This window comes from Gopherus flavomarginatus, chromosome 1 (assembly GCF_025201925.1).
Source record: "Gopherus flavomarginatus isolate rGopFla2 chromosome 1, rGopFla2.mat.asm, whole genome shotgun sequence".
NCBI classification, from domain to species: domain Eukaryota; kingdom Metazoa; phylum Chordata; order Testudines; family Testudinidae; genus Gopherus; species Gopherus flavomarginatus.
In genome coordinates this window covers 6,185,629-6,206,222 of record NC_066617.1, presented here as the reverse complement: position 1 = coordinate 6,206,222, position 20,594 = coordinate 6,185,629, and the positions used below count along the sequence as shown (strand labels likewise).

General features: G+C 51.6%; 1 protein-coding gene and 1 long non-coding RNA gene across 4 annotated transcripts in view; both read right to left on the bottom strand.

Annotated features, from left to right (window-relative positions):
• Positions 1–5,565: 5,565 nt before the first annotated feature.
• LOC127043217 (uncharacterized) lies at positions 5,566–7,225 on the bottom strand. The gene is made up of 2 exons (XR_007772182.1): positions 6,611–7,225; positions 5,566–6,504 (listed from the first exon to the last, which is right to left on the bottom strand). It is a non-coding gene; the product is annotated as an uncharacterized LOC127043217 (long non-coding RNA).
• A 58-nt stretch (positions 7,226–7,283) lies between these two features.
• TSPAN33 (tetraspanin 33) overlaps positions 7,284–20,594 on the bottom strand; it is a 39,972-nt gene continuing 26,661 nt past the window's right edge. For all 3 annotated transcript variants that reach the window (XM_050937008.1, XM_050937006.1, XM_050937007.1), the window contains exons 2-8: positions 15,466–15,523; positions 14,671–14,798; positions 13,500–13,574; positions 12,707–12,802; positions 11,506–11,634; positions 8,759–8,920; positions 7,284–8,011 (exon numbers count right to left, since the gene is read on the bottom strand). In XM_050937008.1, coding sequence (XP_050792965.1) covers positions 7,910–8,011; positions 8,759–8,920; positions 11,506–11,634; positions 12,707–12,802; positions 13,500–13,574; positions 14,671–14,798; positions 15,466–15,523 — 750 coding nt within the window. In that variant the 3' untranslated portion in view covers positions 7,284–7,909. The remainder of the gene's footprint in view (positions 8,012–8,758; positions 8,921–11,505; positions 11,635–12,706; positions 12,803–13,499; positions 13,575–14,670; positions 14,799–15,465; positions 15,524–20,594) is intronic.

The following is a 20,594-nucleotide window of genomic DNA, read 5'->3' as shown; positions in this document are numbered from 1 at the left end:
AGAGTAGACTCATTAATCTCTAAGTGGTCTCAGTGCCACTAAACAGGACAGCACACCACACCCAGGAGGTGTGTGGGTTATATGTGCTGGTGCTCCAACAACCTGCTAATCTACAGTGCCAGGCAGCGAGCCTCCATGGGGACTGTGACACCGTCTTAAGGCTGGTGTAGTGCCACAGTTCACACCAAATACAGGGTGAAATCTATGTATAGAACTCACAGCCAATTTGGGGGGTGTAACTTACTACTTAACAGGCTGCCCTGAGGTTGGTACCCCCACCCCGAGTCACTCCAAGCAGCTTGACAAACTCTTTGAGAGTGGAAGGGAGTCTTAGTGTGTGTTTATACAGCTCCTAGCACAATGAGGCTCTGAGGGCAGTTGGTCTCTCCAGGCACTATTCATACAAACAGCAGCTCGAGCTGCTCCTTATAGGTGATTAGTAAAGAGCAAGAGCTGGGTTGTGGCTTTTGTGATGTCTAAGGAGCGTGTGGAAGATTATTTTTTTCCTCCCTGCTTGGTGCTTGCCTTAGGAACCTCCAGTCTGGCTTTGCCCAGTTTTTCTGGAGGTCTCTTTGGAGAACCAGATAAGCGGAGCAGGGTCTTTCTCTGCCTTTAATTGACAGGACAGCAGTGGAACAGTTTCAGCAGAGACCTCATCTCCTGCCTGTCCCGTGTGTGAGTTACAGAGAAACTGACAAGAGAGATGTGCAGGCCTCAGGGGCGGGTATTGCTGCCTCCCATGTCTGGTCAGGAGCTATCCCCCTTGTAACACTGAACTAGGCCTCCCTTATCTCATTTGACAGCCCTGGCTCCGGCCGTTCCTTCGGAGGCCGCGTCTGAAGTTCCACACCTGTCCGGCTAGGTTGGAGTGACAAGGGCTATGATGTGGGGAGACAGGCACACAGCTGCTCCCCTGAGAGTACACAAGAAAATCCATCGAAGGAAGTTTTCCTCCTTACAGGAGATTGTCCATTGTTATCGGCCAGAGCTGCTCCCCCTAGGGCTCAGCCCTGACTGTGGATGGTCCTTTAACCATCCCCGTTCTACTGTCCTGGCTTCTGAGCCAGGTCTCACCCCAGCAGAACTCTGAAATGCAGGCTGCCGTATTCTCTACCCGTGGGCTGCTCATCTGCTGGGACAGGACCCAGCTGTGATGCAGGGGGGATACTCATCGGGCACAACGCCCACACCCCAAAGTGGCAGAAAAGAAACAGCCAGGATGCAAATCCCTGCTGCAAAGGATTGTGGGACTATGGAGGCTCACAGGACAATTTGTCGGCTCCAAAGGGCCTTGAGAAGCATGGCTGTTTCTTCACTCCAGCCTTCCTCCTAGCCCTGAACAAAGGCCCCTGCATTAGCACACCAGGATAGGTGTGTGCAGTGCAACTCGGCCATTCCTTGCCTTACTCACACACAGTGCGTTTGGGCTGCGCTCCCCAGGCCACCCCCACAGTCATTTGCACAGAGATGATCTAGCTTTCTCCAGCAAGAAAATCTGCTCACAGTAGGGCCGGACCGGACGCTGCTCTTTTACACTCATTTAAGTCTCCCTTGCCCCCTGGAGACACCAGCACAGATTCCCTGACTCAGTCTCTCCCAGCTTGTGGAGCTGAAACCTCGCCAAGGAGCTGGGGTGGGGGGAGGGGGAAGAGGAGACACGCAGGGGGACCACACACCGAGCCCAATGCTGGCAGCTCCAGCCAGGGCTGAGCCCTCCCTGCCTTTCCCAGCAAGCTGAATGGAGCCAGCTGAAGAAAAACCCACCCACATTCACAGTGAGCGGGGCCTGCTGAAAAGCTGCAGCAAGGCTGGAGCCGTCAGAGCCAGGGAAGGCACCAAGGGGCCTGTTTCCAGGGAGGAGGCCTGGGGCCAGCTCCAGCTGCTGGACTTGCAAAGGGTGCGGGGGGGACGGGGTCGGAAGCAGCTGAGATGGAGCCCGTGCAGTTGCTGGCCAGCTTCCAAACAGCCCAGGGCCCAGTTTGTCAGGATGCCAAGGAGAAATCTCAGCTCAAGATCCTGAGCACCTTCTTATCCCCATTTCACAGAGGATGGGGTGGGAGAAGGGGCATGTGGGAAGAGAGAATCGTACTTCTGTGAGCTCACTTTGCCGTCATGTAACCAGTAAGGGAGGAGAGGGCTGTGACAGAGTACAGAGTATTAACCTGGTACTTACCTCACCTGCTGTTCGCTTACAGGGAAGTGCCCCAGGAGTCTGCTGGGTTTTTGCCTTTTGAACTGTTATATGGAAGGACAAGGGGGCCCCTGGACCTGATGAGAGACGCATGGGAGGGGAGGCCGCTCCCGATGGAGACTCAGTGGTGGAGTATGTCTTGACCTGAGAAAGACTGGCCGAGCTCATGGGCCTGGCCAAGCAGAATCTGGCCAGAGCCCAGAGGAAACAGAAGGTCTGGTATCACCGCATGGCGCGGGCCTGCGCCTACGCCACTGGGTGATGGTTCTCATCCCCGTAAGAAAAACTACAAGCCACCTGGGAAGGCCCTTTCAAGGCTGTCAAGCAACTAAATGAGGTAAACAATGTGGTGGAGTTGTCGCACTGGCGCACCACCGCCGGGTGTACCATGTAAATATGATGAAGCCATACTGTGACAGGGGGACTGTGGTGTTGGCCGTGTGGGCACTGGGAGAAGCAGGGAGATGACCTTTTAGTAGATCTATTTCCTGAGACAGGAGCTGGCTCCTCCCTGGAAGCAATCCCTCTCTCTGATCGGCTAACCCCGGCCCAGCAAGCTGAGATCAGAGGGGTGCTGCATCTGTACCCACAGCTGTTTTCCACTCATGAATCTGACTGTCCACCAGGTGGAGACAGGATCGCACTCACCTACAAGATGCTTCCCATTCTGAGTCACTGGGAAAACTGCTCAGAACCTGGAAAGAGAGGTCAGGGACATGCTGGCTCTGGGGGTGATCCAGCCTTCTTCCAGCCCTTGGGCCTCACCTGTGGTGCTGGTCCCCAAAAAGGACGGGTCGATCCAGTTCTGTGTGGACTATCGGAAGTTTAATGCCATCACTGTGTCTGATGCCTCCCCCAGGCCCAGGCCTAACGAGCTCCTAGACAAGCTGGGAGGAGCTCGGTACCTCACCACCATGGATCTTACAAAGGGCCACTGGCAAGTGCCACTGGATGCAGATGCCAGGCTGAAATCGGCCTTTATCACCCCTCTGGGGCTCTGAGTTCCTGGCCCTGCCTTTCGGCCTCAGGGAGGCACCTGCTACCTTCCAGCACCCAATGGATCAGCTACTGAGGGGGATGGAGAGTTTTGCCGTGGCGTATATTGACGACATCTGTGTCTTTGGCCAGACCTGGGAGGACTGTTTCCCTTGTTAAAGAAGTGCTGGACCGACTCCAGAAGACTCAGCTGACCGTAAAGGCTGAGAAGTGCAAGGTGGGGATGGCTGAAGTATCCTACCTGGGCCATCGGGTGGGGAGCGGCTGCCTGAAGCCGGAACCAGCCAAGGTGGAGGCGATCAGAGACTGGCCCGCTCCCCAAACCAAAAGGCAGGTCCAAGCCTTTATTGAGATGGCAGGATATTATCAAAGATTTGTGCCTGCCACACTTTAGCTCCATAGCCCCCCTCATCTCTGAGCTGTGCAAGAATGAGAAGCCAGACAAGGTGGTCTGGACTGAGCAGTGCCAGAGGGCTCTCTGTGCGCTGAAAGAGGCTCTGGTCAGTGGCCTAGTTACGACAAACCCAGACTTTGACAAGCCCTGTTCACTGACGCCTCAGACATGAGGTCGGGTGCGGTGTTAACAGAGGCTGATGAAAAGGAGGAGACACATCTCATCATGTACTTGAGCAAGAAGTTACCTCGGGAACGAAACTACACGGCCATCGAGAAGGAATGCCTGGCCATGGTGTGGGCCCTTAAGAAGCTAGAGCCATATCTCTTTGGGCGACACTTCACCGTGTACACCGACCACTCTCCCCTGACCTGGCTGCACCAGATGAAAGGAGCCAACGCCAAGCTCCTGAGGTGGAGCCTGCTCCTGCAGGATGATGACATGGATGTGGTCCATGTGAAGAGGAGTGCCAATGTGATAACTGATGCGTTGCCCCAGAGAGGGGGCCCTGAACTCCCCCAGCTCACTGGTTAGAGTGACCCCGCTCAGATCAGTCTCGAAGGGGGGAGAGATATGACGGAGTAGGGAGTATTAAACTGGTAATGTTGCGTGGGAGTTTTACTAGTTACTGTCTCCATCAATACTGATGGTGGTGGGATATCAGGGTGTGACCACTTGAGGGATGATAATTGCACACGCACCCTGAGCCCAGGAATCTGGACAGAGGCTGGAGGAGAAGCCGGGGTGTGTGGCTGGGGGGAGACGGCTGGAAGGGGTTTCAGTTTGGAGCTGGCTGGGGAAACGGCAGGACGCCCTGCACCAGGGTCTGGGCTCCCTCCCCCCAAAGATGGAGCTGACTGAGGGGTCCTGTTTTCTGTACCTACCAGCTCTGTTTTGACTGTGTCCTGTTGTCTAATAAACCTGTTTTACTGGTTGGCTGAGAGTCACGGTGAATGGCAGGAAGTGGGGGGTGCAGGGCCCTGACTCCCCCACACTCCATGACAAGGGCCCCCTGCGGCCCAGCAGGGCAGGGCAGGGCAGCAATGGGCCACAATTAGAAGGAAGAGCTTGGCTGACCAGAAGGAAGAGTTTCCTGATAGCGAGGGGTCTGCTGGGCTGGGGGCACTTATGAGTAGACAGGCCAGCCTCGTAAATGGCACAATCCTGCCCTGGCAGCATGCTGGAACAATCTGTGCTGAGCGCCACTGAACCGAACTGTAAACCCCGCATATAATATAATGGAAACCACTTCAAGCCGAGGAGGGGGTAGCACCCCTGGTTCCAGCACGTAGGTGCACAGGTCAAGGAGCACGGCAGGATGGATTCATAGCGTGGAAAGGGACCATCACGCAGATTTAGCGTCATGTGCATCACGCTGGCCTCGAATTTCACCCAGCCATTCCTGCACTGAGACCAGCAGCTCGGCATCAAAGCAGGGCCAGAGCTGCTGTTATGTCCCCAGCACTGTTACCAAGTTGCATTCCCATAGCACCAAGGAGCCCCAGTCACCAACCAGGCCCCAGCTGTATTCGGGGCTGTACAAACAGAACAGACAGATGTGTTAGGAAAGGAGAGATTCCCCAACATGCACAGCTCCGGGCTAGCAACCAATTCCCCTTCCCAGAGTACTGTTCAGTCAGGCCATGGGTGGGGATGGGGGATGAGCAGCTTCTACACCATGCCCCTACCCACAGAGGCAACACACACTTGGGACAAGCGCCACCCCACTAGCTTGAGAGACAGCAGTTCTGTTATATGCACTGACCCAAGTAACGGAGCAGGCTCCTGTCCACTATGAAGACCTCGGATGCTCCTGCTCCAAAAAGCAGAGCACTCTACTCCTTGAACTGAAGGAGAATCTGCATGAGCAATATAGTGCATATGACCCAGCTGAGCTGTTAGGATTCCACCCAGCAGAGGGCAGTGCAAACACAGGCACACATTTTATTTCAGGGCAGGTGCAATACAGAGAAAACCAAATAACTTCAGCCAGAACCCAATTTGATTTTATTCTCCACAGAAGCAAAGGGAACACACCACAGAGGAGTTAATTTCACAGATAATATAGAACCCATGTGCTACTTTCAAACATCCCAAAAGAGAGAAGTCTCTGCCGATCCCTCCCTTTGTACAGTGTTCAAAATATATATCTGTGCATGTTCCAAGAAGACTGTTACAGCCTCTCCACGCTAGGAGGAGATGCTGCCTCTCCATGGGGCAGAGGAGCACATGGGCAGATGTCCATCCACAGAGGTAACACACAGATCATGTGGTCTCACCTTCCACCTTGGTGCAGCTGGTGGTGGTTGCAGGGCACGCGCTGACTGAGCGTTACTGGCAGAAGGGAAGGACGGTTATATCTTCCTCTGACCCACCTGGCACCAGCCTCTGGCCAAGATAAGCTACCCACAGGCATTAGAGTTGCAAGGGACTGTTACGGACATCTCGTCTGACTTCCTGCAGAGCACAGGCCGGAGAATTCCACCAAGTGATGCCTGCATCAGGCCCATAACGTGTGGTTGAATTGGGGCATCTTCTAGAAAGCCACTTTGCCTCGATGCAAAGCGCCCACCGCATGGAGAAGCCGCCCCATCCCTGGGGAAGCTGTTCCAATGGTCCATTACCAGCACTGGTAACAATTTGCACCATATTTCCAGTTTTAACTTTGCCAACTCCCAGCCCTTGTATTGTGTTCCACTTTTGCCTGCTAGGCTCAGGAGCCCTCCAGTATCAAGTATCTTCTGCCCATGCAGGTAACTAATTAGATGGACCAGCGACTGGTTCGGATGCAGCAAACCCTCTGGGGAGAGACGCTGTGCTGCTTTTCTTTCATGTTCTCTCAGTCATACCCTGCCTGGTTCACCCACGCCAGGCTGGTGACTGCAAACGCCTGTTACCCTGATCGCCTCCTGCCACATGGCCCCTCATCGCTGCCTCACACAATGGGGCGAGCCTCACTCGCAAACAAGGTAGGATAGGCATACAGCATTAGAATACAGAACTGCTTACCTCCTCCCGCCACGCGTAACCTGTGCTAACGGTGCGACTTCGTCCCCTTTGGGGTGACACCGCATACACAGGTTTACGAGTGTTACCGGGTAAGCGAACAGACTTGGTCTGTCAGCTCAAACAGCCACAGCCACGTTTCTAGAGCCAGAGATCGCAGGTTCAATCCCTGCAGATGGATCCATTCAGGAGCATTGTTATACACACGGCTTAGCGAGAGCTCAGCAAGAGAGCAGCTGCTCTGAGGGTTTTAAACATCCCTAAATTCGAGGCTTGGGGGAACTGAATTCAGTATAGTCAGACTGGTAGAAGCTGTTACACTAATGGCCCTGACAATTGGACTCTTCCATGCCCAGAACAGGACACTCTACTCCACCGCTGTCTCTGCTCTACGCTGGAGGATCTGCCGCTTCGGCCCCTTCCCACAGCCAAGCACCTGGGGCTGCAGGCACATCGGCCGGACCCGAGGTGACCCAGCTGTGTGCCGTGGGGATACCAGTCCCGGCGTAGCTGTCGCGTCAGCGTGGGCATGGCCTGGAGGCCCTAGCAGTGAAAGGCTTCATATCCCGTGCCCAAGACTCACTTCAGAGTCAGATGAAGCCCCCAGAGTGGAGTCAGTGCCCTGGAGGGCTGGGCTCCAGATCCCATTCCCAGCCCCCCCCATCTGGTTTTTGGCCACTAGCCCTCCCCCCTTAGCAGCCCCCTCCTGGTGCTCCTCTGGCTTCAGTGTATCAGTAAAGATCAGTGCAGGGTCAGGGGCTGATCTCTCTCCTGTCTGGTGTCACTCCCATCTGGATACAGCCAGCTGGTCCAGGCCTGGGGGGCAGGAAGCTGGCTAGGCCCCCCTCCCCATACTCCAAGACCACACAGGAGGAAAGACGCTTGTACCTGCATTATACCGCCAACCCCCCTCTTACCTCCCTTCCGTACCAGCCAGCCCAGCCCAGGTCCAGAGCGTCAGCCTTCTAGGGGAAGATGCAGCCAAGGCAGCTTTCAAGGCAATTCCCAGAGAGGGCTGGGGCAGCTGGGAAATATTTTGCTCTTTTCCTTCTTTAAATAAAAAAAAAAAAGCTGCCAAAATAAGGGACCAAGATGTCAGTTCCTTGGGCGGGGATGCTACAGGTGTTGCTGGAGATGCAGCAGCCTCTCGCTGGCTGCCTGGGGGTCTCTCCTGGGGGCTATTCCCTTGTCCAGTCCCCTGCAGGGCAGGGTGAGCAATAGCAGGGAAAAACGCAGGTCTCTTCTTCCTCCTGGGGGGCGTGTCCCTCCCCACGCCGTTCCCTGCCACGGGACGAGAGGCATTCGCTCTTCTGGGTGGGGTTTCAGTACCAAGGATCTGCTCGGTGCTGCTGGTTGTAGAGCTGCAGCTTGATCTGGTCTTTGATCTGGCTGATGAGGATCTGGGAGAGCAGGATTCCCACCAGCTGCAAGGAGAGGAGAGCACCACAGGCTGAAGGCACCTGGGAGGGCTCAGGCACAGATGAGGTTGCTGCTCCAACCGGGAATGGCCGGCATCCTCGCTGGCCAATTGGTGCACTCCCCTCCCGAGGCTAAGCCCGTCAGAAAGCTCTCGCCAAGGGACAAACGCATGGCTACTGACGAGAATATCCGTCGTTTACGTTTGGTGCTCTGGCTGGAGCCGGTAAAGGGGTGAGCAGGCCAGGCGAGGGCCCCCCACCCCCAGTAACTCTGTCGATCCCGACCCACAGACTGTTCCAGCCCCAGGCTCCCCCACACGGCTCTGCCACGCTCCTCAGCCCAGGGCACCAGTGCGATTCGAGGCTTCCTTAGGATTCCCCCCAGTTACATGCACAAAGTCAAAACGTGACCTGGGGGGCGGGGGAACCAGTCCTTCCCAGTCTGAATGCCGGGGGGCGTGAATTCATGCGTACGCACAAATTACAGGTTACACCCCTCAGATCTAGGAGTGCCCAATCCCCTGGCTTCAGATAAGGGGCCATTCCCTTTTCATCCAGATGACGACCCCTGCTCCATATAAGGTGGCTCTCATTATCCTGCAGGGGCATGGGGGCTATGCTGAGCAGGCTGGGCCTCTCCCTTGCTCCCTTCCGCCAGAGCTAATGGGGCAGAAACTCCCACCCCCCCAAGTTTGAGTCAAACACCAGACCCTCTGGCCCCAGCAGAGCGCAGCTGGGGGAGGTGGGGGCTACCTGGGGAATGGCCAAGCCGAGCGCGATGCCCCCCAGCAAGAAGAGGTTGCTGTGGATCCAGTTCACCAGCTTGTCAATGCAGCCATTGGTGTAGATGAACTCGCTGGCCTCCAGGTAGTTCATGGCTTGCATCCCCTGGCCACACATGGTGTTGATGACAGCCTGTGGGGAAGCACCGAGGCAGGTGACGGTGAGCCGGGGTGCCAGGGGATGGATAGCCTGGTGCGGCCACACCTCACACACCGTGGAAGTTGCTCCAGCTCCCTCTCACACCTGTGGGATGGGGGGAGGAGGGGGTGTCGGGCTTTCCCGAGCCGCTGCCTAATGGCACGTGGGACAGACCCAGGCACAGCCAACATGTCCTTGTTAATGTCAGGTTTTCCCTGTACGCTCTCTCTCCCGCAAGCCCAACCCTCAGCCCTCCCTAGTTCCCCCACCGCGGGAGTGTCTGGGCTCCTAGCTGGGAGAGTGGCTGTGCTGCTTCCTAGGGAAAGGGCAGAAGGTCCGTTGCTTGTGACTTTTCGGGAGATTAGGCTGCAGGGCATCACCTTGTCTGGCTATGGGATGGGCGGACTAGAGGGGATCCCATCCCTTACGGACGAGGCAGCCAAAAAGTGCCATGACATACGGGAACCCACGTGAGCTGCTTTCCCATCCTGCCGCACATCCATGGAGCATTTACCAACACAAGCCATACAAGTTTCATGGGATTCCTTTTCCACCCAGCATCTACAGCGAGGGTCTCCCCCTCGTAGGAGCTGCTGGGGCTGGTGGGGGGGGAAGCGGGAGGATATGAATCCCTTGCACAGCCTCTGTCTCCCTGACCCACTCGGGGACCACGGGGGCCAGTACCCTGCAGGTCCCAGCCTGCCTGTGCCTGGTGAGAGCCTGGGAAACCCCAGAATCAGGCCCCTTGTTTCTCACCCAGGATCAGTGATCGGATCCCCCTTTTTCCTGGGGCTCAGAAACAATAGCCATTCCCAGTCGCGATCGGGGCAGGGCAGCACTGGCCATCTGATCGGCTCCCCCAGACACCCTGCCTCCAGAGGGAGAAGAATTAGCAGGGCCTACACCGATTCCTATACAGCGTCCCCAGCTCTCTCCTCCTACCCCACCCTTGTCACTTAGCTGAGGGAGCTTCTGCTTCCACACCCAGCCAGGCCACGGCATGGACCGGCCACGGCTGCAGCCTGGTCAGCTGGAGCTGCAGGAGCCACTGGGCTATGAGCGCCCCCTAGTGGCACGAGGGTTTGTCCAGCTGCAAAGGTCACTAAAGAGAAGCTGGCACAGGGATCACAGGGGGGACTCATAGACCACAGACCAGGACTGGAAGGGACCTCGAGAGGTCATCTAGTCCAGTCCCCTGCGCTCATGGCAGGACTATGTAATAACTAGACCATCCCTGACAGGGGTTTGTCTAATCTGTTCTTAAACCTCCAATGATGGAGATTCCACAACCTCCCTGGGCAATTTATTCCAGTGCTTAACCACCCTGACAGTTAGGAAATTTTTCCTAATGTCCAACTTAAACCTCCCTTGCTGCAATTTAAGCCCATCGCTTCTAGTTCTAGCCACAGAAGTTAAGGAGAACAATTTTTCTTCCTCCTCCTTATAACAGTTTTCAAGTACGTAAAATGTTGGTACATCAGTTTCCTCTTCTCCAGTTTAAACAAACCCAATTTTTTCAATCTTCCCTCAGAGGTCATGTTTTCTAGACTTTTAATCATTTTTATTGCTCTTCTCTGGACTCTCTCCAATTTGTCCACATCCTTCCTGAAATGTGCCCAGAACTGGACACAATGCTCCAGCTGAGGTTGTATCAGCACAGAGTAGAGCAGAAGAACTACTTCTCATGCCTTGCTTACAATACTTCTGCTAATACATCCCAGACCCCCAGATCCCTTTCTGCAATACTCCTTCCTAGACAGTCATTTCCCACTGTGTATGTGTGCACCTGATTGTTCCTTCCTAAGTGAAGTACTTTGCCTTTGCCTTTATTGAATTTCATCCTATTTACTTCAGACCATTTCTCCAGTTTGTGCAGATCATTTTGAATTTTAATCTGATTCTCCAAAGCATCTGCAACCCCTCCCAGCTTGGTATTGTCCACAAACTCTGTAAGTGTACTCTCAATGCCATGATCTAAATCATTGATGAAGATACTGAACAGAGCCAGACCCGGACCCGATCCTTGTGGGACCCCACTTGTTATGCCCTTCCAGCGTGACTGAACCACTGATGATTACTCTCTGGGAACAGTTTTCCAACCAGTTCTGCACCCACTTTATAGTAGCTCCAACTTGGCTGCATTTCCCTAGTTTGTTCATGAGACGGTCATGTGAGACAGCATCAAAAGCTTTACTAAAGTCAAGATATACCACATCTACTGCTTCCCGCCTATCCATAAGGCTTATTACCCTGGTTGGTTTGAGATGATTTGTTCTTGACCAATCCATGCTGACTGTTACTTATCACCTTATTATCTTCTAGATGTTTGCAAATTGATTGCTTAATTATTTACTCCATTATCTTTCTGGGTACTGAAGTTAAGCTGATTGGTCTGTAATTCCCCAGGTTGTCCTTATTCCCCTTTTTATGGATGGCAGAGGGCACATGGAGGAGGAGTCCAATGCTACTCAGCTACCCGGCTTAGAGACTTCCTCGGCCCTGGGTGCAGGGCGGTCACCAGAACTTGAGGGTGGTAAGGAGAAGTCCTGTTCCCAGCAGAATAGCGCGGCTGCTCTTACCTGGTCAGCTGCATGCAGGCAGCACGAATAAGGCACAGAACAGCGCTCCCTGCTGGGGTTGTCAGCAGTGCAGTTGAAATACATGTTTTGGGACCAGTCCTTGTAGGAGATGCCCCCACAGCAACTGAACTGTAATGAGACAGCACAGTCAAAGAGGGCCAGGGAAGGGGAAATTGGGCAGATCTCAAAGGGCGTGTCTTTAAAGAGAGACCAGGTCAATTTGAATGGGTTTTTAATGTTTTAGTAGGTCCTATATAAACAACAGCTTAAAAAGAGATGTAGCAGGGGAATGAAAGACTTAAATAAATACATTACTCTCCATGGCAAAGAAATCTTAAGAACCAGAGAGACGGTCAGTTTGGGTCAAATTTTAACTTGTTTGTAACGTGACTTCATGCTTTGCCAGGGTTAGACCATGGGCGAAAGCAAAAGACAGGGAACTCTAAAGGAAGCATGATTGTATTTGTCTAGCACTAGTCCCATTCCCATTCCCTCCAGCCTCCATCCCCAATCCAACATTCCTCATGGCCTACAGAGAGCAACGGAAATGAGAGAACAGGGCTCTGGGGGACAAAGGGTTAATAAGGGTCTCTGAGCAGAGCGGTGAGAGTATATTTAGAATCCAGATGTGCAACGCCAGCTGCATGACCATCCTGGGACCAAGCCCGTGGCAGGAGAACACAGAATCGTGTGCGTACATGAGAGAGTTAGGCGGGTACTTGTGACTAGCACGACTGGACTCACACTGGGAGGGGTGTGGTCTGCGATGGCACTGCCCTCCCGACGGAAGATGGGGGCCCACAAAGAAGCAGAAGGGTGTGGGACTAGTGGAATGGGGTCTGATGGACAATGGAAGGGAACCAGAGACCCGTGGACAGCCGCGCCCACTGCTCCGAGAAGGGAAGCAGATCCTGGCCCTGCAGCCTCGGTGAGGAGAGAGACTGTGTTATGTGCTTTGAAAGGGAACTTGGGTCAAGGCAGGAGAGATGATTTCAGGGATGCTTTAAAGAGAGGGGAACAGCACGAGAGAGAGTTTGAAGGCCCGGACCATACCCCAGGCCTGACCAAGGACCAGCCATCCCTGCTACGGGGCTGGGAGACTCAGCCATCCCCATCACAGAGGAGGCCAGAGAGCTCGCCCAGGGCCAGTCACCCCATAGGAAGCAGGAGACCCGGCTGAGGGCTCTTTAACGGGACCCACCTCCTTCTGCCCATAGTCGATGAGGTTCTGCAGGTCCAGGTCGTCCCGGTAATGCACGACGGCATTGTTGATGATCTCGCTCACCTTCCCACGTGCCTGGAGGAGGAAAGCCGAGAGGTCACCAGTGAGATTTCCCTCCTACCTAGGTGCTTGCACGCCCCTCACCATGGCAGCGTCCGAGCGCCTCCTCCCCTACGATTTAAACTGACAGCTGCCTGATGGCGTCAGCCCCAGTTTATAGATCACATGTGGAGTCAGAGACATGAACCCATGTTCCCTGAATTGCAGGCCAGTGGCCTCACCCCAGCTCATCCTGCCCTGCCCCCTCCACTTGTTTGGGGTGAGGCATGGACATACTGGAAACCAAAATGCTGGCCACTGACACAGACAAGGAGGTCAGGGACCAAACCCTGGGGCGGACCCACCCAGCCAGCTGCACTCTGGTGCCCACGTCCCAGCAGAAGGCTGATGCGTTTGGGTCTCCAAGTCTGCTGGGGAAACCTTGGATCAAAACAAACTTTTTCATTTAAATAAGATTTAAAAAAAGAGAACAGTCTCTGTTCATGCCCAGACACCTCGCCTCCCATTTGCGGTTCAGCGTCTTTGGCCCTCCGTCCCCAAGTAGAACCACCTTTCCCCGGAGAATCGCAGCTTAGTGAGGGAAGAAATCTATTCTGTCCTCCCGGGCAGCTCCCTGCCAATCCAGGACTGGTCCTCCAGTTATGCTGGGGCATCCTTCCCCCACTCCTCCCCCAAAAGAACGATGTTCACCCCAGCTCTCTGCTGTATTTACCTTGTCAGAGAAGACAAAGCCCAGCACTCCAGCTGCCAGCTGCAGCAGGAAGACTACGGTCAGGCAGATTGAGAACTGCAGGAGAGAGAAAACTACCATCAACAAATTGCCATGGAAGAGGCAACAATGCACCATCTTTTACAGAGCCAGAGTTGTGCCACCATGACCCAAGCAGGGACGCTTGAAGCTGCAAGGTCCTAGGGCAGCAGGACTCCATCACCTTATATTCCTGTAGTGCCTTTTTTACTGATTCCTATCTACTGACCACTTCACCCAGCACTGAAATGCAGTCACTTCTGGGGTGGAACAGAGCAGCTGCTTAACACTGCTCAGAGGACTGGGACAGGAAGAGAGAAACAGTCACTTTTTGAAACTGCAGGGGACGTCAGAGAGGCAGAGTGGAGTTAATACCTCATTCTTGCGAAGTATGCTCTGGGATCATCCCAAAGTGCTCAGAGCCTGGGTTTTACATCTCTTCTGGAAGATGGCACCTCTTGGAGCACAGCGCTCCGGTAGGACCTAGCTGGGTCACTGGTTCAGGGCTGAATCAGACAGAACCCACCTCCTATGGATTTGCCACACTGCTCTAAAGGATTGCCCATGTCTGTGCTAGCAAACACTGAGGGCTGAGAGCTGTATGTAACTACAGGAGACCTGTACAGACTCCAGCGTCTGCTCTCCTCCCCCACCCCCCCCCCGGCTATGCAAGCAGCTCCTACCAACAACTGACTGGATGTGTGAAGGAACGAGAAACGCTCTTTAGCCGAGATGCCTGGCTCAGTTCCATTCAAGACACTTTGGAAAGGGTCAGTTTCCCGGGGTATCTCCTGGGGTGCAGGAGTTCCCCAGCTCTGGCCACTAGAGGGGGCCACAAGCTTTCCCATCATCAGCACGGCTGGGCACCAGCAAAGATTTCGCACCAATAGGTGGGAGAAGGAAATCGGAGACAGAGCAGAGACACCCTGGGTCCCATCAGTCCTGACGGCTGCCTGAGGTGCCAGTCATTGGGGGGGGGAACCCCAAACCCACTCCTGGCGGTTTCTGCAGGCCCAGGTAGACAGCGGGGTCCCCATGAGTCTTCCCATCCCCTGCCCTGGCTATAACCCCCATACGACTGTCCCCTTCTCCCCCCTGGCCCAGGCGTGGATCCCGCAGCCTCCCGTCCGCTCACCGTCTGCAGCAGGCAGATGTTCTCACGCAGGGAGCCGATGCAGCCGCAGAAGGTGATCAGGAACATCAGGATGCCGACCACGATGAGCAGGATGGCGGGATCCACTGCGAGGCAAGCCATGGCCGCCTCTGCCAGACAGGAGCAGAGAGATCAAGGGGAGAGAGGGCGCGAGAGCTGTTAGTCCAGCGGCACCACCCTGCCCGCTAAAGGAACCCAAAGGAGATGGTTCTATGGGGTGGGGCTCAGGGAAGGATCCTTTGGGTCCCCAGACTCTCCCATTATGACCCCCTCCCCTTTCTACCCTCTACTGCAACAGGCCCCTCCAGAACCAGCCAGCCACTAGAGATGCCTTTCCCCAGGGCTCTCCAGTGCTTCTGACCCAGGGGTGAGAAGGAACGAGCTCAGATCCAGGCTCTTGTAACTCCACGCGGCCCCGAAACCAGAGGTTTATTTGGCAATGGACAATGGCCCCAGATCTGAGCAGGCCTGTGACAAGCAGGGGTTAGGGTGGGGACGCGTCCAAGCCCCGTTTCACTGGACAAGAGCAGCAGCTTCTCCCCTCTCACCGCAGACGACATCTGCCGCACGCAGCGGGCTGTGCTCCCCACACAGAGACCTCACCCCCCCTTAGCTGCGTTCCAGTCTCAGACCCAGGGAACGGCTCCGCTCTCTTCCTCAAACCCCTCTGCTTCCAGAGCAGCCAGTCTCCACGGCCCTCCCCCGCCTCCCACCGGAAGGAGAGATCCCAGAGCCCCAGAACAGACCTGGGGCAAGGGGAAGGTGCCAGTCGCTCACCTGCGTGCTTCATCAGCCTGGCGTAGATGCCTACGGCCACCATCACCATCGAGATCATCTGTAGAGGCAGGACATGGAGATTCAGAGCCAGCCACCTGCTCGGCACTTCAACCCACACATGCAGTGTCCCTAAATGAGGAGAGGGTACTGGGGGCCTCCAGAGGGCTCAGGCGATCGTCAGTAGGATAAGAAACCCCCCCTCCCCACCCCATAGGCATGAGATCAAATCCCGGTCAGCCCAGCCAAGGTTGAAAGTTACCACCATCTGAGGGGTGCTTGGGGCCTTGCTAAGTGTTAGAATATAGATATTCAGGCCTGCACAGGCCTTTACTTTAAGAACTTAGGTGTATTTTTATCACTTAGCTAGTTACAAGGGTATAAAAACAAAGAATCAAAATCTCAGTCCGCCTGTGTCTGGGCCTTCTCTCACTAGGAGAGCCTGAGGTCTGGTTCTTAGGCTAAGGCCTTTGGCTAAGCAGCAGGGGCAGCCATAAGTTGGGAAGCGAACGGTCACATCCTCCTGTCCCAAACCAGCCACACTGAAATAAGGTGCTGTTGGGCTGTTAGGAAGACGATCCTGTCCTGATAGTGCCCATCACCATCAGATTAAGATGGTTAAAGAAAACGTAGTTTGACAGCAGCCTGTCTGGCAAGAAATCACTTCTCAATGGTTGCGGTTGTGAAACCCTCATTTCTGTATTGTTTTATCTTTATGGCCCCCACTTTTCTATTGTTAATCTGTCTGGTTCTCTAATTGTTTCTGTCTGCTGTATAATTAAGACTGCTAGGTGTAAGTTAATTAGGGGAGTGGGATATAATTGGTTAGAGAATTGTGTTACAATATGTTGGGATTAGTTAGTTAAATTTCAGTAAAATGATGGGTTGAGGTCTAGCTGAGACTATTGTAGTAAGATGAGGCCCTGAAACATAAACTCTTGTGTCAGAGGCCCAGTCTGAGGCTTGAAGCCTGAACCAAAGTACTTCCAGGCACTGCTAAGCAAAAGCTGGGCTGTGAGCCAGAAGCAGGCCCCACTCACAGAAGTTGGTGAGTTACGGCAGAGAATTCTTTCCTGAGTGCTGGCTGTTGAGTCTTGCCCACATGCTCAGGGTTTAGCTGATCGCCATATTTGGGGTGGGGAAGGAATTTTCCTCCAGGGCAGATTGGCAGAGGCCCTGGAGGTTTTTCACCTTCCCCTGCAGCGTGGGGCACGGGTCACTTGCTGGTGGATTCTCTGCAGCTTGAGGTCTTCAGACCACAATTTGAAGACTTCAATAACTCAGGCAAAGGTTAAGGGTTTGTTATAGAAGTGGATGGGTAGGGTTCTGTGGCCTGCTTTGTGCAGGGGGTCGGACTAGATGATCACATTGGTCCCTTCTGACCCTAGAATCTATGAATCTATGAGAAGAGGGCTGCTAGAAGCAGGTGCATCCACACGTAAATGCTAATAAGAAGAACTTGTGCCAAGATGACATCAGAACACTCCACAGAGATAACAAGGAACAGGCAGGTGCATCTTAAAGGCAGGGTCAAAAGGACAGCATGATGGAGAGATCTGTTTGAAACAACATAATCAAAGGGGAGACAGCCCCCAACGAGTCAAGGGGCTGTACCTCAATATGTCAGCAGGGATGAGTAACCTGTCCTGTAACTGTATAAATGTAGGTCCCGGAGTACGCATCGTTGTCTGGCCTACGGGGCAGTGGAGAGTCCCACCACTGACTCAGCCGGTCCATTGCCAAGGGGCACAAATTCGTAGTATGTCTTGTAGAGTCTACGGGAAACTATTACCGTACTTCATTTGACAATAAACCTGGCTCAGGTTCCTTTGTAGTCTCCTAGAGTCTGTGGTCTCTGGGGGTTCTCTCGGGGTTTGCTCTGTCAGCGATCTGGGCAGAGCTGGGGCAGCACACAGAGGGAACACGCACGCAACCGACTGTTATCATCGAACAAGAGCAGAGCACCACGCTGGTAGCTACTGACAACACTGGTGACCCCGACCGCTGATCTGGTGAGTAAGCGAGCTGTCCGCTGTAGGAATCGTGATCTAACAGGGCAGAAAACCACGAGCTAGGGAACCCCCTTAACCCCTCCCTACAAATCCCCACAGAGTTTAAAATGTATAATGGGGAAGAAACATGTCATATAATTTGTAAGGCTAGAGCTGAGACTGTAGCCTTAACATGTAAACTATTGCAAACTATAACCAGGGCTGTTGAATGATTAAAACAGCACCCCACAATTGGTGGGGCAAGTAACAGTAACAAAGAAAGAGTTAAAAGAATCAAAAGAAGTTACACAGCCCTGGAATGCTTCCACCCCCCTTGCAGGGTGGCCAGCAGCCTGGAGACAACCAGCACAGGAACAGAGTAAAACACTGGAAACAAATGCAAAGAACTGAAAAAAAAAATACACGTGCCGTCCCGTTATGAATATTGGTGGTAAATACCAGGCGTCAGGTAGCTCCCCTGTGCCTGAATCACAGGGACAGATGTGGAAAAACGTGGCCCTAGTAAAATTAAAAGATGAAACGGAGTCCACTGCAGTGCAACCACCACCTTATGATAACAGCCAGGTTCTGGTACAACCTAAACCGGGACCTGATGGGTGCCCGTCAGAACGGGAGAAGTAAGTGCACGGAAGGAGAGTAGCACCCAATACTGTCCCTGAATTGGTAAATCAAATGAAGGAAAAAAATGGAACAGTTCACAGAGCCCATTAGGAGACAGGAGCTGCGACTCGATCGCAGGGGAGTGAATAAAAAAGAATTGCCAAGTAAAAAACTGAAATTAAGCGGGTTAAACACCTAGAATTGATTCATTAACACATGAAGCTGTCCAGAAACAGTTAACTGCAGCAAAAAAGGGCACTCCCACTATCTATTTGGCATGCACACAAAAGCAACAGACACTGGGGGAACAAATTCAGGTTTTACAAGAGCAGGTAACTACCCCCCACCCCCAAAGCCAGAATAAAAAACAGGGGCGCAGTTCCCAGCTGTGCAGGTTCCCAAATGCTTTGACCCACAGAACCACACTCTGCTCTCATATCTGAAAATAGAACCTTCTTTCTCAAATATTACATACCGGTTAAGTTTTGTCCTTTCTATGCTTTCTCAGTTTGCTAAACATGCTGCTGCTGCCCCTACTTTCAAACATCTTGACAGAGTTAATCTCTCTTGGCTCAGGTCTCGCTACCTTCCTAGGTTGCTTTTCACCTCCCCTTTCCCCCGCCTCTCCTCACTTCGGCTCTCTCACTTTGTTTTAAAACTTATAGTTTTTACAGAAACCTTCAAAGAATAAAGCAATTGAAGAATGAACAAGACACAAAAAGAAAACAAGGTAAAAACTTTAAATAAATCCAGTATATTAATTATTTTAACCCTTCAGGAATGCAACAGCTGGAATTATTCCCAACTTTCTAGAAGATATGGTTGCCAAGCAACAGAAATGCAATCTCTGCTTCTAATCCTAACTGCTAACTAATATTTAAAACATGAACTTTTCTTATTTCCATATAGCAGAGTCTGAAAATAATGTTAAATATAAAGTAATGCAAAGTTCCTCGTTACCAAATTAATACATTTGGCAAATATGATTTTTTTTATCAATTTATGTTACAAGTTTTAAAGAAGGTCATAATTTGTTTATTCAAATGTTTAACCCTTTTTATTTTATTTTATATTGTGTTTGCCTTAATTTGTAATAGTTATGAATAGAATTCTGGAACCATTTGTTTTTAACTGTAAGTTTGTCCTGTATGTCATGTGTGTTGTCTTGTGTTCTATATTGTGTGTGTGTCAAGGGACTATTTTTTATTATTTTTATTTTGTTGCGACAAAAGTCAATTTTATACCCTTTTTAAAAAATATACGTATATGTGGTACCACCCTATTTTAAAATTGTGGTTGGGATATAATCATAGTATTAACACCACCAATTTTTTGCGCAAAGATCAAAAAGGTTTCAGTTACAAATATATGTCCATATATTTATGCCTCAACAAATCATGCAATTGCCAACAAAAAGAATTCTCTTTTTGAAAACGGTTTTGTTTAAGTATTTGTTATTGTCATTCAAAGAAAAAAGGTAACATTAAGGTAAAGAGAATATTAACAAAATGTCAATTTTTTGTTTGGACTTTTTATAAACTTGTTTGCACTTTTAAATACAGCTTTAAGAATGTGACAGCAAAAAATGTATTCCTAAAGCTAACCATACGTCAACAGGTTTTCATGTTTTCAACAGGTTTCCACCTTTGGCTCCCAAACACAACAAAGCATCATGAAAGTTTAATATCCTCAAAGTATTTGCATGGACCTGTATTGAAAATTTATTTTGGTTTAATTTTATAGTTGGTTTAATTGTATATGCTTTTCTTCTGCTATGCTAAGTTAATGGGAAGCAGTGGTTGTTAAGGTTTATGCTTCTAAACAGTTAACAAGAGTGAAGTTGGTATCACAAGCAAATTAACTCTAAAAAGCTTCTTAAAATTATTTTACTAACTTTTGCTGAAACTAAGTGTTCAGCAAGGGAAAGCAACACACCTTCGCTTGGAACATTGTGAGCATCTATTTCAGCTGTTAAGCATTACGTTTCCTGTGAAATATTAGTAACGCACCCCAAAGGAAAATGAATGTCTGTACAACAATCGCAAAAGTACAGCTTGTGTTATAAAAGACTCGGTCTCTACTACGTTGTTCTTATTACACTGTAAACAAACTAAGTTAAACTGTGTATTAAGTTTGGGTTACTGAAAACAAAATAAAACAAAAAACCAAACAAAAAAACCCCTTTATTATGTTAACTAACTAGCTGTTTAAGTTGCATCCCACAGACTCCAGAAAATATCACACCCTGAAGACACCAGTTGATATCAGGATACAGTGAAGAAACCCCCAGCATCAAGAAAAGAAAAATAAAGTGCTTTATAAGTGAGAGACTGGTCAAACACATCTCTACCTACCATATATGGACAATTAAGTTAACGATCAGCTAAAAACCACTAGCTGGACCAGGATAAGCTGTCATTAATTTCAACTTGGTTACTGTGTAAAAACAACTGTATTCTTGCTGTGTTACTGTATTATCATTGTACTGTTGTATTACTGCTGTATTGTATTATTGCGGTA